Source organism: Tenrec ecaudatus, chromosome 1, assembly GCF_050624435.1.
Source record: "Tenrec ecaudatus isolate mTenEca1 chromosome 1, mTenEca1.hap1, whole genome shotgun sequence".
Taxonomy (NCBI): Eukaryota; Metazoa; Chordata; class Mammalia; order Afrosoricida; family Tenrecidae; genus Tenrec; species Tenrec ecaudatus.
Genome location: NC_134530.1, coordinates 313,959,466 through 313,977,110, shown reverse-complemented (window position 1 = coordinate 313,977,110; position 17,645 = coordinate 313,959,466). Strand labels below are relative to the sequence as shown.

At 43.6% G+C, this 17,645-nt stretch overlaps 1 protein-coding gene across 1 annotated transcript; it reads left to right on the top strand.

Moving 5' to 3' along the window:
- Positions 1-304: 304 nt before the first annotated feature.
- MRS2 (magnesium transporter MRS2) lies at positions 305-16,896 on the top strand. The gene is made up of 11 exons (XM_075533302.1): positions 305-633; positions 3,155-3,228; positions 6,361-6,397; positions 6,977-7,089; positions 8,160-8,333; positions 10,253-10,383; positions 11,913-12,029; positions 13,359-13,511; positions 13,734-13,851; positions 15,356-15,469; positions 16,153-16,896. The coding sequence occupies exons 1-11, from the start codon at positions 453-455 to the stop codon at positions 16,261-16,263; spliced, it is 1,323 nt and encodes a 440-aa protein (XP_075389417.1). The 5' UTR covers positions 305-452; the 3' UTR covers positions 16,264-16,896.
- The last annotated feature ends 749 nt before the right edge of the window (positions 16,897-17,645 follow it).

The window sequence follows — 17,645 nt, the reverse complement described above, 5'->3', positions numbered from 1 at the left end:
ATGATAAGTGGTAGCGGTAGGAAGTGTTGTTGGTTTATTTTTCACATTCGGCGACTGCATGCAGACGCCACGAGTGGGAAAGGCCAAACCGGAAAGGTATCAGAAATCATCGATACTGTACACTGCAGCCTAACAACTAACTCCTAGAGGCCACAAATCTGGGTCCCACAGCGAGGCGAGTTCAGGTAAATAAGCCCCGCCTCCACGTTGTACGCTGCAGGTCCAGGTCCAGGACGCAAGCTCCCATTGGCCACGGATACAGGCCCCGCCCACAGGGGCCGGCTGCGCATGCGCACGGACGAAACGCTGGCGCGGGGCCGCACACCACCCTGAAACCGGCCGGCCGGCAGCCGCTCGGGCTCTCGCCCGGAGTCGCGCGTTGTGTGGCGCCGACGCCACACGGTCCGGAATGAAGGCTTGTGCTCTGGCCGCCGCCTCCTCGAGCCAGCGCCATGGAATGCCTTCGGAGCCTAACTCGCCTCCGGCCCCGCGTCGTGAGGCTGCCACGCCGGGCCCTGTGCGCGTTGGCCTTGGGCCTGACCCCTGCGACTCACCCCGGTGTCGCCTGCAGCCGCGCAGCCCGACTCCTGGGAGGGCCCCGGGCCGCGCCGCCGAACCGGCTCCGCCTGCCAGGTAGTGCTCCTCCCCGCAGCGCAGCCCCGGGCCCGGCGCGCAGGTGACCGCCGCCGCTGCAGGTCGCCTGAGAGTAGCAGGAATTGCTCAGACCGGGCCTTATCAGCCCGTCTCAGAGCTTTCCTGCGAAGGCTTTGCTTTCTCCGCACGGTAATGAGGCCAAGATTGGGCTTATCTCCTTGAAGTGGTTTCCTACAAGTGCTGAGGAGCCCAGGTGGTGGAGTGGTTAAGTGTCGGGCTGAGATCCGCCTGGTCGGCAGTTCAAAACCACCAGCAGCTCCACCGGAGAAAGGCTGGGCTTTCTACTCCTTTGAACTGTTAGAGCCCGGGAAACCCACAGGGGGTCACTAAGGGCCAGCACTGACTCGATGGCCCCCCTCCCTTTTATCTCTTGCTATAGGTAATATTTAAATAATTATCCAGTTGAAGTCCTGTGCGACTTCATGGTTGCTCCTGAGAACTGGAAAACCAAACTCACCATCCAGTCGATGCCAACTCGTAGCGACCCTATAGGACAGCGTAGAACTGCCCATGTGGTTTTCCTACACAGGTAGACAGCCAGATCTTTCTGCCGCGGAGCTGCCGGTGGTTTCGAATGCCTACCTCGCCATGGCAGCCCAGTGTATTTCCAAATGCTTCATAACGGAGGGGCCCAAGTTATGGAAAAATACTGGGAGTGCTGCTGCTTTTTCATTGTTTTACCAAAGGGTGAGGCGTGGAGATTCTTCACAGATAACTTCTTTTCTCCCTCTTTTTAAAAATCATTTTGTTGGGGCCTCATACAGCTCTTATCACAATCCATACATGCATCCATTGTGTCAGGCACATTTGTTGTCATCATCGTTTTCAGAACATTTTCTTTCCACTTGAGCCCTGGATAATCAGCTCCTCGTTTTCCCCCTCCCTCCTTGCCGAACCGTTGATAATTTATAAATTGTTATTATTTTCTCACGTCTTGCACTGTTCCATGTCTCCCTTCACACTTCTGATGTCAGCTCCTCAGGGAAGGGGTTATATGTCGATCATTGTGATCAGTTTCCCCTTTCTCCCTCCACCTTCCGCTTATCCTCCTGGTAACTCTACTCTCATTATTGGTCCTGAGGGGTTTCACAGATATCTTCTCAATATCTTCACAGATATGCGAATGGGGGAAAGGGGTGTGTGTGTATATATAAATATTGCTCAGTGACCAAAGGTACTGAAATGTGTGCATTTCTCAAAAGCACCACAATGTCCTCAGGTATGTTTTTCTCAGTGCTACTCTCAAACAGCTTTCCGAAGTATTTCTCTTTCCACACTTTGGAGAATTCCACGTTCCCACTGTTGATCAAGCTTGGGAGACCCCAGTCTCTCACCGTCTCCTGGAGCAACTTTTTTTTTAGGATCATGTGGAGATTCCACATCTCCGCCCAGGGACATGTTATCAAATTTGTGACTTAGCGCTTGCTGATTTATTGCCCTGCTTTTCCTCTTGAGTCAACTGTCTGGCCTTTGGTAACATAGTTTGCATTTTTGTAGAAATCAACACACTTTGGATATCAACAAATTACACGAGGTGTTAAATGTATGTAGTTGGAAGGAATATAATAATCAGTAACGAGAATCTAATTTTTCAGGCATTATAATTACATTAGAATCATAAATCAGTACTATCTTCATACCATCTGCATTTCTTATGTGTAGTATTTTGAATGGTGTCTGTAGTTATTAAATTTATCTGACCAGTCTTCAGAGCCTTCTTCAACTCAGTCTAACCACACATTTTAAATAGCCGTATTTTCTTTTTTTTTCAACAATATTATTGGGAGCTGGTAAGGCTCTTAGCACAATCCATACATATATCCATTGTATCAGGCACATTTGTACATTTGTTGCCATCATCATTCTCAAAACATTTTCTTTCTACTTGAGCTCTTGGTATCAGCTCCTCATTTTTCTACCTTCCCTCCCCGCCACAATAGCTGTATTTTCAATCAAAGATTTGTCTTCATTGTGGTTCAGTGAGGTATAATATATATCAAAAATATTCACTCTAAAGTGTATCTGTGAGATAATAAAGATGTCATTTGAATTATCTTAATATTAGAATGCTAAAAATCATGTGGTACTTGGGCAAATATTTTAAAATATTTTCTCTGATGATGTAATTTGCATGAAAGAACCTTAAGTTGTGTAAAAAAGAAAACCAAACATTTTCTTTAACTCCCATAACACTAGTGCACATTTGGTTATCCAACTCTGAGATTATCAATACAATTAGAAAGGGTAAAGATAATTGAATTCCACAAAATTCCTGATTTTTAAACCAGTCTTTTCAGATGTGAACCCTTTCAGTAGCTAAAAAATATATTATCAAGTACAAAGACTAAAATGAACTAGTGTTTCTTTTTCTTGGGTGGGGGCGGGTGGGTAGTTCAAACAAAATTGTTTGAAAGTCACCACATACAATATGTGTTATGTCTTAGCTACATGTGAAAAACTCATTCTGTGATCACGGGCAATTGTCTTATTCACTCCTCAGGTGAAGTGCACCGGTTTAGAACCTCTGATGCCTCCCAAGCCACCTTAGCCAGCGTAGCCCCTGTGTTTACTGTGGTGAGTATGTAGAATATGTTTGATATGTACTTACATGCTTAAGACTTGGACTATGGACCAAGGTATTTGCTTTGTGTTTTATAATGAATCACACTTGTATGTCCTATTGTCCTCTTGTGCCCAAATGAGATTAATTAACCCACACACAACTTTAATTAGGGTTAATAAGCCTTTAGTGGCTGGTGGCCAAGAGGCAGCTAAATCCTAATTCACCCATTACCCCCGAATGCTTAAAGAGGGGAGTTTTTATGCTGTGGAAGAAACAAGGCACAAGGGCAGGTGACGTCATGATGTATGGAAAAGTGAGAACTTACAACAATAAAAGCAGCATCAGCAATTTCAGAAACAAATGGCCACAGGTCTGTAGTCAAAGAAGTGACATAAAGAATCACAGTAGTTACAAAGTGGCCACAATTGGGTCAGTACCAAATGAGTACACTCCGGTTAATTAATATAGTCTGGTTTACATTGTTAAAATGGCTACATCTACAGCTATCAAAAGATAAAGCATCTGGGGGTCTTAAAGGCTTGAAAGTAAACAAGCAGCTATCTGTCTGAGAAGCAACAAAGCCCACATGGAAGCACACCAGCCTGTGTGATTATGAGGTGTCGAAGGGATGAGGTATCAGGCATCAAAGAACAAAAAATCATATCATTGTGAATGTGGGTAAGTGCGGAGTGGGGACCCAAAGCCCATCTGTAGGTAACTGGGCATCCCCTTATAGGAGGAGACAAGCCAGTCAGGGGGCAGTGTAGTAACAATAAAACATACAACTTTCCTCTAGTTCCTAAATGCTTCCTCACCCCCACTATCATGATCCCAATTCTACCTTACAAATCTGGCTAGACCAGAGGATGTACACTGATAGACAGGAACTGGAAACGCAGGAAATCCAGGACAGATGATCCCTTCAGGACCAGAGGTGTCAGTGGCAATACTGGGAAGGTGGGTAGAGAGGGGGAACCGATTACAAGGATCTGCATATTAACCTCCTCCCTGGGGGACAGACAACAGAAAAGTGGGTGAAGAGAGACGTCAGACAGTATGAGATATGACAAAGTAATTTATAAATTTATCAAGAGTTCATGAGGGAGGGGGAAAAATGAGGAGCTGATGCCAGGGGTTTACATGGAGAGCAAATGTTTTGAGAATAATGAGGGTAACAAGTGTACAAATGTGCTTTATACAATTGATCCGTGTATGGATTTTGATCAGAGTTGTAGGAGCCCCCAATAAAATGATTTTTTTTAAATGGCTACATCTAAGTTAACTACTGCATTATGGTTACATTGAGGTTAATTAGGGATTACTACCGTCTTTGTGTTGTGCTCAGCCAGTGTCCTGAGTGCCAACTAGCCTTGCTTAACAAACCCATTGCTGCTGAATACTTTAACAGACCTTTTGAAGCTTTGTAAACTTATTATGTATTAGCGCAGAACATTCAAATCACAGTTAGGCCACCCACTTAACCATTCAGTTTCCTGCATGAAGTCCTTGAAGGTGCTTAGCCTTAGACCAGTGCTTTCCAGCCTTCCTCACGCCGCGACCCTTTCAGACAGCTCCTCATGTGGTGGTGACTCCCAACCATACAATTAGGTTCATTGCTGCTTCATCAAGGTCATTTTGAATCGTAATGTAAATATCTGATATGCAGGGTATACTGTCATTGTTACAAATTTGAACATAATTAAAGCATAGTGATTAATTACACAAACAATATATAATTATATATTGTGAAATACTTATTTCTAATGACAACTAAATGAAATTTCGTCTTGAAGCATGGTGTAGCATGGGTAACAATCTTCACGCCGGTACTCGTATGTGGGCGTATCTGCATGTAGGCACACCCGCCTGGAGACGGACGAGCGGTGTCTCGGTTCCTAAGACTGTCCGAAATATGTGTTTTCTGATGGTCTTCGGCGATCCCTGTGAATGACCGACCCACAGGTTGAGAACCGCTGCCTTAGAGGGTTCGAACCTGTGCTTTGCAGGATGAGAAGCCCTATTTTGAAGGCAACACTGTAGTGGTTAAGAAAGAGTGTGTTCTTTGAAGGGTCTTGATCCCTGCAACCTTTCTTGTAATGGCTCAGAAGAAACTTAGTTGATAAAATAATAAGAGTATCATATAACATATTTGTATATATATTTAGAGAAAGGAAAGTAAGACCATTCGGGCAAAATACTTACAAAAGATGTCGCTAGGTGGAAGTTATATTGTAATATTGCAATGTTTATTTAAGTTGCATTCTCTGAGTCAGATTTCCTAAATTCAAATCTCATCTCTGCTTCTTGCTATGAACTAACTGTACTTGGAACCATTTGTGATCTTTCTTTGTACATTAGTTTTGTCATCTGTAATTTGGGGGTGATGGTATCCAACTCAGAACTGTTGTGTGAGCACTTACTTTTCCATATATCATGTATGTAAGCCTTAGAACAGTGTCTGTGCATTAAACATCCAGTATATATTCATCATTATCATTATTGACGCTGAGGTTTATTAACAGAAGAGCCTTTTGTTTTTTTATAAACTACATGGGGAAGAAAACCCCAAAATGACATGTAAAAGTTATCACAGTTGCTTAGTGTTGTTTTGGAGGAGTTGCCAGCTAATCAAGCAAGACTACAAAATCAGATGAAACAAGATTCTTTGCAGGTAAATAATTGTATACCAAAAGTATTTAAGAATCCATATTATTACAATGAAATCAGAGTTTAGAAAGTTGGAGGTTTTATAGCTGTTTTGAAGAAAAAACATAGAAAAATGTGAGGTTAATGTTGAGACACAAGTATTTAGTGTATTGTTAAGTTGGAAATGAGTGAGAGACTTCAAAGAACTCTTATTTACCATGAATTTGGCTCTTTTAGGAAAAATGTGGAGAGAATTTCCATAACAGATGGAATGAGAAAACTCATCCAAAGTCAGATTTGCTCTCAAAAGAAAGGAAATACTGAATGAGGAAAAGGGGGGTAGGGTAATTCCTTTTCAACCCTTGGATTTAGGCTATAAAGGGGCAGTTAATGACTTACATATATCTGCATTTCAATATTTTGAGGATATTATTCATAATATAACTTGTATGCTGATTTGATAGAACCAATGTTTTGTGTTTATGATCTCTTTTCAGACAAAATTTGACAAAAAGGGAAATGTTACATCTTTTGGTGAGTATATATTTTTCCAAATCACTTTTCTGGGGGTGAGGGATGGGGGGTAAAGTGAATGAATGTATCTGGTGGAGATGAAACAGGTGGAATATTTTAAGTAGAATATGCTACCTGTATATGGGTGTGTCAGAGGAAACGTTTATTTGCTTAGTTTTTAGCGTTTGTCCATCCGCCCTGTTGAAGCAGGGGTAGCAGCTCCTGGACGAAGCGTCTTCTTCCAGAATTGCGGTGGTGGTTTTCCTAGGGCAGCCACTGTGCTCCACCCAGATAGGGACAATATTTAGAAAGCAGGGTTGCTTAGGGCTGTAGCTAGACAGTCAAGCTTCTCATCTTTCGGTCCCCCTGCCTGCCCTCCTCCTTGGGTTACTGTCCCGCGCTCCGTGTTTCATCACACAGTGGCACTGACGTTGCAGGGCACTCCGTGACCCCTGTCAGCCGGAGTATGGTTTTGAGATGAAAAGGGACGCATTTTACCTGTTGGAAGTTTTGTAACAGAAAATTAACTTAGCGGGTGCTCAGACCTCAAGATCTAAACTCTTACCGCCTACTCTCTTTCCCGAAATGCTTCTCTTACAGAAAGGAAGAAAACTGAATTGTACCAAGAACTAGGTCTTCAAGCCAGAGATTTGCGGTTCCAGCATGTGATGAGTATAACGACCAGAAACAATAGGATTGTCGTGAGGATGGAGGTGACGGAGCCTCTGCATTTCTCCACCGCAATCTGACACAGAACGCTTGCTGTTCTGAAGGGTAGCTGGGTTAACAGTCATTTTGAAAATGAAATGCCTACATGAAGCGTAGGACAGTTTCTCATTTTGATACATCAGTAAGAGTAGAATTTATATCACACGTGTGTACATGTGCTCTTGCCAGAATTCAGGGACCACAGCACTGCTCACTATCTGAATCATGTTCATCCTTACTCCAGTTTCTGAAAAATTAGGGGGGGGAAATCTTTCTTTATAAACTTGATTAATTGCATTCAATTAATGTGTATAGTATAATCTGAACTTTCCGCTTTGCTTGTTTTCCGAATAGCCTTTAAATTGTATAACCTTGATTTAAATTTTTATTTTTTGTTTGTTTTGTGGGGAGCTTTCTTAAAGTGTATTCTACCTTCCCATGTGCGTTCAGAGTGTACCAGTCACAGAACGCCTGGGGACACCAGTTTTTGATGGGACTTACGTCAATGACACGTCACAGGTGGCATTGGCGCTGCCATCGGCACGGGACTGGCTTTCTTCAGAGGGTCCACTTTTCTCTCTCAACATTTCCAGTATAAAGCTGCAAATAGTTCTTACTAGTTTATGCTCCAGTAGCGTAAAGATGCCAGTCTTCCACTTGTGAATAATATTTTTATGTCACCCCTTTCTAAGCAAATAAGGCTATGGTTTGTGTTTATAATTTCAATATAGCTTAAAAGATTTTGGTGACATTTTGAGAGTTTCATATGAAAAGTTGGCCAAATTAAACTAAAAGATATTCACACTTAGCACAAATATTTTTCAGCCCCCTTGTATTTTAGGTTTCCTTTCTTTAAAACATACATGCCTTCATCTTTTTAAATGAACAGTGACTTCTACATTGGTTTAGGCTTAATCTAAAAATTTTAAACTTTCTAACCCTCTTTTATGAAGTCTTTTTTCTTACAGCTTGCATATGACTTTGTGTGTGTGTGTGTGTGTGTGTGTGTGTGTGTGTAAGGGAGAGAGATGTGTCTACACACACACACACTCACATTTGATTTTTGTTTCTGCAGTATTTGAAAGCGGTGATCACCCCAGAGTGCCTTCTGATACTAGATTACCGTAATTTAAACTTGGAACAGTGGCTGTTCCGGGAACTTCCTTCACAGTTGGCTGAAGAAGGTCAGCTGGTCACGTACCCCTTACCTTTTGAGTTTAGAGCCATAGAAGCACTCCTGCAATATTGGGTGAGCTTGTTTTCTATTGTTATCATGTTCTGGTTTTAATGATTGTGTTTAAAATTTGTAACCTAAATATGTAAGTCAAAAATTTTTCAATATATTCCATTTTAGTATCTTAAATTGTATATATTATAAAACTGCTTGTACGTGATGAATGCTATCCCAGAAATCATCAACTTATTCTGAGATTGTTCAAATCATTCGTGAATTTATTTTTATGATAAATATAAATAAATTTGTATTTGTTGAGACAGTTAAAGGACCTTGTTTGCCACATGGATTAACATAATGAAGCAATCAGTTATTCAGATGGCTCTTACATTGAGAGTTACTGGTGTCTGGGGAGCTTGACAGGTCCTGATTTCTGAACCCCCAGAGATCTCTACATCCCCTTATCTTCCCTCACTAGCTAGGAGCTGGCTGTATGTTAGAATTGATGCTGAAAGTAGCAAAACAGGGAAGAGAAAGGGGGTCATGACAGGCGTGGGGCTCGGGTCCCCTAGTAGCCTTTCTTTTGTCTGTCTTGCTCTACTACAGGATGCAGAATGCCCTGCTTAGGTTCACTAGGTAATAGCCAGTCAGTAAGATGGTGAATGATTCATGCCCAGTTCTTAAGCCAGGGAACAACAGAAGAAAGAGAAACAGTATATGTATGGGTAATGACATACTGGCTAAGCACCTTGTGCTCCTGGCATGGCTCTCATCTGCCTAGAGGTTGGCCATGGGAAGAAGAGAGGAATAGAGGCTCTCCACTGGCTGCACCTTCTTGCCCCTAAATGGAATTCCGGGAAGATTTCCTTCTGAAGAACAACCACTACACAATAAACAAGGACCAACACCCCTTACAGGGGCTAAGCTTTCAAGAACAAGGAAACGCAAGCCCGCTCGATGGCCATTAGATACAATGAACGAGTGTGGTGCACATGAACATCTGTCTGTGTCCAGGACTCTTGTTGGCAGCCTTCCACCTGCTGCCTGAGTCCACACCTTGCTGGGCAGGGGATGGCAGATTTCTTTGGGATGCTAAAGAATGAAGTCTGCTTCAGTTTGACTGCCCAGTTCCTGCCCTCCCCAAGCTGAAAGCCAGCTCTTTGGTATCGATACTGAAAGCAACAATAGGGTACCGGAAGCATCCTGATTCTGTCCTTCCGTCTCCAAACAAAAATCTTCTATTTATAGGAATTGTATCATTCTGACATAGTTGTGTAAGCTGAGTTTTTACCATCAATTATTTTAACCATTAGTCAAGCTATACTGGAGTCCCTAGGTGGGATAAATAATTCACTCTCAGCTGCTGACCAGAAGATTGAAAGTTCAGGTTCACCTAGAGATCCCTCAGAGGAAAGGCCTGGCCATTGTCTTCGAGAAAAACTGTGATTGAAAACTGTATGGCGTGCCGTTCTGTCCTTACACAGGATTGTCAGGAGTCAGAATCAGCCCTGGGGCAACTCGGACTGGTACTGGGATAGCTGTATTAGTGCATACCTGCTGAATATCACCTGAGTAAAAAGTATTGGCCTTAATGCTAATTTGTTTTTTAAAGTCCAGGTTATAACTTGGTTTACAAAGGAACTTCATCCAGAGAAATTGTGAACTATATTGTTTCTATAAAGTACATTCGGTATCAGAATTGTTTACCGAACGTAAACTGAGTATCTGTTGGGGAAGATACTTGTAAGCGTTAATTCCCCGTCAACCAAATCTTATAAGCGATAATTCCCCGTCAACACATATGTGGCTGTCTTTGAAGCCAGGAGGTCTAGTTTGGAGTAGTCTGGAACTGGGGTTCTGGCCATGGCCCTGTTGTGAGACATGACCACTCTTTCTAGCTGTTGTGGCTATCTGCCTGTGACAGAGAATTCCCTGTCCCCAAATGTTCTGAAAGGATTGTTTTAATTCTTATGAAAGGTCATGTTGTTATCTAGATGAACACTCTTCAGGGGAAACTTAACATTTTGCACCCAGTGATCCACGAGACATTGGAAGCTCTAGTGGATCCCAAACATTCTTCTGTCGACAGAAGCAAACTGCACATCTTACTACAAAATGGCAAAAGGTAGGTATGAGCGACCCACCAGCTGGTGGCTTGGTGACAGCTGGCATAGAACATGCTCACTAGCCCTGCTGATGGAAGGGCAGGTTTCCCGGTGTGCTCCGTGCCATGTGCCGTTGCAGTGCTGTGTTACGTAACTGTAAAGATGCACAGTAGTCCAGGTAGGAACTTGAACTACAAAGGACACATAACAGTGCTCCAAACCCTAACCAAACTCTGCCATAGAGTCAATTCTGAGTCATCGTGACCTACAGGACAGGGTTGGACTGCCCCTGTGGGCTTCCAAGACTGTCACTCTTTGGGGTTTTTTTTTTAACATTTCTGTTGACACTTAACCCACACATCACACATTGTATAGTCCATTCACAACACGGAGAGTTGTACAGTCATTGCCACCATCAGTTTCAGAACACCCCCCTCCTCCTCCCATGGTTAACTCACTTTTAGAATTAGTTGTGTGTCATCATCAGTTCTAGAGAGTGCTCCTTCCCCCTGACTGTACCTCTTTATCGGAGTAAAACACTCTGAGGCTCTTAAAATTACTTAAAAGTTGCCCTCATTCTGCAGATAGAAAACGGGCGTAGAGAGCTGAGTCAGTGACTTATCTAAACACAGTGGTCTCCCCCTCCGGGGTCCATGTGCTTTTTTCTAAGCTTGCATCCTATAATTTAAAAGCAGTATTTTAATTAGTTTGTATTATAATTTAATCAACAAGATTTGTACCCCCTAAAGCCTCTTTAAGAGCTGACAGATGCTCCCAACACTATTTCCCTGAGATAATTTGTAAACTTTAAACCAAAGCTATCTGGTAAATTCTTCAAGCTAAACAGTAGTTAGTTAATAGCGAATGTCTGCCTTCAGCATTGTGCTCTTTTGAAGATGAGCCCAATGAGATGGAAGTGGCAGCAGCAGTTGGGAAGATTAGATGGGCGTCTCAGAGAGCAGTGAGTTTATATTACTGAGGGAGGAGCAACCCAAAAGGAGAATGAGTTTGTGCGTTTCGCAGAGTGTCATCAGCACCACAGAAGTAAGCAGGTAGAAATTGCTCAGTCAGTGTGCTTGCTGTGTGGTCACCTTCTACAGAACTATAAATTTTCATTTCAATGTTTGAAAAAGTTAAGAGTTATTAAGATTCATGAATCATTACTCATAAAAAAAATCGCATTGTTTCCATAGTTAAAAATAAATGCTCTTTCATTATCAATGCCATGTTTACTAAGAGTAAAAATTAATTTCCTTACTAAAAAGACATCTTAGTTTCACAGTGATTGTGCTTCTGAGGTAAATACTATGAGCTGAAACTTATATAATTGATTGACATGACTACTTCATTTTTTTTTTGGTTCAGGTTTACTTTGGGCCTACTTTTTGTAATCTACATGCTAAATCTCTAAAATCTTTTAACATTCGTTTTTATTTTGAATCTGTAAGGTATCTACTTGACGACATACCCTAAAAGGCGCTACCCTTGTCATGAAATGCTTTTTGTAAGGGCACGCTGTTAATCTCTTGTATACCACTGCCCCCTACAGCTTATCCGAGCTGGAGACAGATATTAAAATCTTCAAGGAGTCCATGCTGGAGATCCTGGATGAGGAGGAGCTGCTGGAGGAGCTGTGTCTCACAAAGTGGAGCGACCCTCTCGTCTTGTAAGCGCGGCGCCACGTTGCGAACTAATTTCCTTCAGGGCAAGCTCTGTCGTTTCTACCGGAGGCTCGTTTTTCAGAATGAACAGAACACCCCGTAGACAAAAGGTTTTAGAACTTGCCGGCCAATTTCTGTGGTCCCACAAGGATACATGGAGGGGCGACTGCATACACAGCACTGTACTGGGCTGTGGTAAGTGCAAACTCCATCTAGCTACATCCGTCCCTAGAGAGCGCCGCAGAAAACGAGGAGGAGGCACACTCCCATGCGGCAGAGACAGGGCTCCGTAGGGGATGGATAAGATGTGGGCACACAATCTAAACGTACTTCTCTTACCTTACATGCCTTTCCCGAAGCCAAACTCTGCCACCAAGTCAGTGCCGACTCGTAGCCACCCGCTCTTGCAGGTTCCCGAGACTCGCTTTGTATGGAAGTAGAAAGCCTTGTCTTTCTACCATATGCGCCTCTTACCTCTTAAGAAAGAAATGGTCCTTCTTCGTTGTGCACAATCAAATTTGCCTTTTTAAGTGACTAGAATATTTTGGTTTCACTCTCTGTAGACCGATATTAATCCTGCTAGGCTATAATTGTATAATTACCAAAGCCTATTAATTTCATCTAAAGGAAAAGATTAAAAACATTATTGAGAGATGATGTTATAGAAGATAGATTTCATAATATGAACATGCTATAGTTCTTGATTAGTTTGTCTTTTTTAATATATAAATCATTTTATTTGGGGTTCATAACAATCCATACATCAATTGGATCAGGTACATTTGTTGCCATCATCATTTTCAAAACATTTTCTTTCTACTTGAGCCCTTGGTATCAGCTCTTTTTCCCCTTCCTCCCCCACCCTTCCACTACTTTGTTGTAAATGCGCTTTCTGATAGAAATATCTTTTTCACAGAACTGCGTTGTCGCTTCTCCACCTCTAGGAAGTAAGGCACAGGTCAAGGGGACAAAAGTCACCATGTGCTGACCTTCAGAAGCAATTTATCTTCCCTTCAAAGTGTCAGCATAAGCGCACCGTGGTAGAAGATGTCCATTTGAAACTGTTAGTGTCCCACTCGTGGTTCCGATTTGCCCTCCTGTGTCGGCTGGCAGGAGGCTCTGGGCGTGGGCCTCTCTCTGGGAGGGAAGCCCAGGCCGTGGCTGTCAGTGCAGTGTGCAGGATCCGTTGACAGAATGCTCCAAAATTGGCTTGTTCCCACAAGAGAAATACCAGACTTTGTTTTCACTGGCGGCTGGAGGTGTTTCGAGACTAAATATGTAGTGTGCATGTTGGAGGCGTGCTAACGGTACTTTTTTTTTTTTTTTTTTTTTAGTGAAAAGAGCAGTACGGGAATCGACCATGCAGAAGAGATGGAGTTGTTGTTGGAAAACTACTATAGATTAGCGGAAGATCTTTCCAATTCCGCTCGGGAACTTAGGGTTCTGATTGACGATTCGCAGAGCATTATTTTCATCAATCTGGACAGGTAAGAGGGCGTTGAGCACTTTCTTTATAGAATAATCCTAGAACAATAAAGCCTGGTAGGAACTATACTCTTGAAGAAATGATGCCGTCAGTGTAATCTATGACTAAGACATGGGATTATCCCCTTGTCATTTTTTTTAATTATGTGGATTTGATCCAAGTGGTCTTTAATAGATTACTTGGCAGGTTTGCTATACATAAAGTACATCATTTCTCTCTCCAGCCACCGTAATGTGATGATGCGGTTGAACTTACAGTTGACCATGGGAACGTTCTCTCTTTCCCTCTTTGGATTAATGGGAGTTGCTTTTGGAATGAATTTGGAATCTTCTCTTGAAGAGGTGAGGATACATTGTTCAAATTATTTAAATCTGCTTCAATATTCATGGATGGTTTTGCCTAAACCAGTTATTACCGTAGTGGTTGTCAAATGAATTTGGCATTCCTTCATTCCTGCTGCACTTGTTCATTTGGCATTCTGTTACAGAGAAGAACATTGCATTGTTTCCCACCGTCTGCTGCTGTGTTCATTTATGTCAACATGGGTTCCTGGACTCTTAGTTTAGTCAGAGAGTTACTGTCTGTTACCTGCCGTTATTTGGATGCTCAGTGATCCCTGCTTCATGCTGGCTCCGAGTACTTTGGCACATTCCCCATCAGAGCCGAGGGCTTTCCGAGTCTGGAGCACTTGATGATGTTCCAGGATAGGCAACCTCCTTTGATGGTGTTCGTAACTAAACATCGGAGGAGATGAAGGGCACCAGGAATGTGAAAAATAGGCAGCAAATCCCAAATGAGAAAGCTGATACAGTTGGGACATTAGTCTCCACGTCTCTGAGGACTCGCACTGAGCTGCATGTGTGCGTTTCATGGCACGTGGATTTGGGGTTGTGTTTGTCCTTCAGATTCCTTACGCTTGACATCCCCCCAGACTTAAGATTTTCGGGGCCCACAGAGACGAGCAGCAGGGATCCCACTTTTATGGAATCATCACTTCACGAAGACCATCTTGCTAAATAGCTGGAAATGTATTGGCTCTCCCAAAACATTTATTTCATGCTAGCACGTCTTGTCCTCGTGGTGTGTGGTGGATTCAGACTCAGGGTGTGGACCAAGTTTTCAACAGTGCCCGTGGGTCAGTGATGTGACAGGCTGAAGCTAAGCAGGCAAAGGGTGGAGGTGAGACCTCGGACCACCTCAGGATATAGCTGTAGATGGGGCTCCCTTCCTATCGCAGTGAAATTTAAGGACTGTGTTGCTGAAAGGTATTGTATTAACATTGCGTTGCAAAATATTAAAATTTTGAAAACCATTGTAGGACAAAATGAGTACCACGCTAGGTCAATGTTTTCAAGACTTTTTTGGTTCATAATACTCTGCGTGTCTTATAGGTTTTCATAGGCTCCTTCAGGCAGGAGAACTGGCCCCAAGTTCCTGCTCATCCTTGGGGCTAACCAGCTTAATGGTAGTTGTTCTCGTGGTGTCCCACAGGTGTCGCTGTGTCTCCTTGGACATTTTTACGTATCTGGGACACCTCAGCTCAACTTTGGGAATTGCAGGCTTTTAAAACGTAGTTGTATATCTTCTCAACATGCCTGTTAAAACTTATGGCTTGTAGGTGATTCAAAAAAATTAAAATGAACTCTTAGTACCTATGTTTACCTTCTGATTTGGGTTACGGTTTTGGGTCTCTGGTGCCACCAAGGCACTTGTACTTCCTGTAGGAACGGTGTGTACAAATGACGGGGGGGTTCTTTTCCATCCTGGGCTCTTGGTCATTCAGGAAATACTGTCACTAAGGCATCTAGCCCTTTGAGCCAGAAATTAACTGTGTGTCTGTTTCAGGACCACCGCGTGTTTTGGCTGATCACGGGGATCATGTTTATGGGAAGTGGCCTGATCTGGAGGCGGCTGCTCTCATTCCTTGGACGCCAGCTGGAAGTGCCTCTGCCTGCAATGGTATGAAGACTGTGGCTCATGGCTGGCAGCAGAGGGGTTGTGGTCGTGGGCTCTGAAGTTAGTCAGGCTGCGTGACCCTGCAGGATCCCTGGTCGCACAGTGGGGTGAGCACCGGCCTGCTAGTGGGGTGAGCATCGGCCTGTAAACCCACCAGCCGTATTCGCTCTGGAAGAGTGATGAGGCCGTCTGCTTCCACAAAGGTTTCCAGCCTCAGAAGCCCCCAGGGGCAGTGGGTGTGGTGTGAGCAGAGCATTGTGTTCCTCTAAGCTCCCCCTCTGGTTCTCTCATCTGTCAAGTCGGCAGCAACTCCCGCATGGTTGCTGGGAGAACTAAAGGAGATGGTGAGTGTGAAAGACTTAGCATAGTACCTGGCACACTAAGTAGATTGGAAACAGGGCTTACTTTGTGTGTAGCTTACACTGGCCGGTGTGAGCTGCCTAGACGGATACCGGCAGTTCTGCTGCAAGGTGTTGCCATCATCGGGAGTGAAGGGCTGGAAATGTCTGTATTGCCCTCAGAAATGTAGCTCCTTCCTCTCGTCTTTGTACCTGTAGCTCACACACTGAAGCAGTGCCTCAGATGCTGACTCGTGGTGCTTGACCCTTCCTTCGTTTAGCAATTCCATTGACGAGTGGTTTTGCTTGTTAAGGCACCAGCAAAAATAAGTTTTCCTGCTTTCTTAGATGACCTCTTTACCTAAAAAGACGCTTCGAGCCGATAGAAGGATGGAAGTGAAAGCCAGTCTCCGTCCGGATGGACTCGGATCCAGCGGGAACCTCCTGACAAACCGTTAGGAACACACGAGAGAGAGTGAAGATTTTTTTTTTTTTATGAGCATCACAAGAAACTTCTGACACTTTAGTTTTTATTTTAAAAATTGAAAAAATATACCACTGATATTAGAATGATATTTATTGTCTGGAAACCAAAAAAACAAACAAACAGAAAACTTAGGGCATTTTCAGAAATCTAAAAGCAAACTGCTTGTTTTATAAAAGACCAAGATCCAGTAGCCTCTAAGTTTAAGCCATTTTTGTAAGCATTACATGTGGCCGAATGAGATTAACACAGAAACAGATTTTTATATATTTTACTTAATTTATTCATATAAAAAAGAGTGATCTCATGCCAAGCAAAAAAGCCTATAAACTTGACAAGCCCACAGTTCTGAGAGCCAATAGAGCGTTCAGTGTAGAGAATCATGTGGACATCCTACTCTCAGGCGGCAGCAAGCTAACAGAATGTGAATTAGCCTGAAACTCTGGGGTGTGGGCTTAAGTTAGTCTTGACCTAACCTTATCGCCTCGTAGGCGTCCATCTTTCTGTACGGTGGATAAAGAGGAAATTCTTTCCTTCTGGTATCACTTGGATTCCAGTTCTTTGCTTGGCTGCAATGGCAGCCTTTGACAATAAAGGTGAAACCGCTCCTTTGTTCCTGGCCTGGTTGTTTTAGAGCATATGGAGGTGTCAGCTCCCCCCCCCCCCAGAAAGAAAATGCCTTGTCACTCAGTCAAGGTATTTGCCCGCACCCCAAAGGTGACAGCCAGGGGGGCTTCCTAACACAAGAGCGTCGCAAAACGGCACACCTGTTAGGCCTCTGCGTTTGCAGCCAGGTGTGGGGTTTTCAAGTGGCTTCGCAGTGCTGCTGCTGCAAAATGTGGGGCCTCTGGTACGGTGGCGCAGTCCAGCGGTCCTCTGCCGCTCGCCGCCACGGAAGGGCCCCAGTGCCACCGAGAACACGGGGAAGCTCTTGCACCGCAAATGTGCTGGTCATGATGCCTAGCCTTAATCATGCCTTCCTGCTGCGGAAGTCGGTCCTTTGAAGGGTCCGTTGACCAGACAGCTTGGTAATGAGGAATACAAACGCGATGGCAGTTGCTAATCCCAAGGAAGAAAGATGGCCTCACAGGTAAGGTTTTCTACACTCTGCGCCTTGAAGAAGGACGTGGGGACTAGAAACAGGAACTCGGAGCACCCTCTTCCGAAGATCTTGGATGATACTTTGATCCCCCGGGACACTGCTCTGACACACACATGCCAGTAGCATGCTAGGTTTTTTGTGTTGTCACCAAGAATATTTCATTGTGACGTAACAAAGAAATGGCATCGCATTAGGTAAAAATCCAATTTGACTAACGCCAAGCATAGAAAAGAATTTGGGTCTTTTTTTTCGGGG

Coding starts and splice junctions, on each gene's coding strand:
- MRS2 (XM_075533302.1), top strand. CDS start 453: ATGGAATGCCTTCGGAGCCTAACTCGCCTCCGGCCCCGCGTCGTGAGG. Junction 12,030..13,358: donor TGGAGCGACCCTCTCGTCTT/GTAAGCGCGGCG, acceptor TTTTTTTTTTAG/TGAAAAGAGCAGTACGGGAA. Junction 15,470..16,152: donor AAGTGCCTCTGCCTGCAATG/GTATGAAGACTG, acceptor CTGCTTTCTTAG/ATGACCTCTTTACCTAAAAA.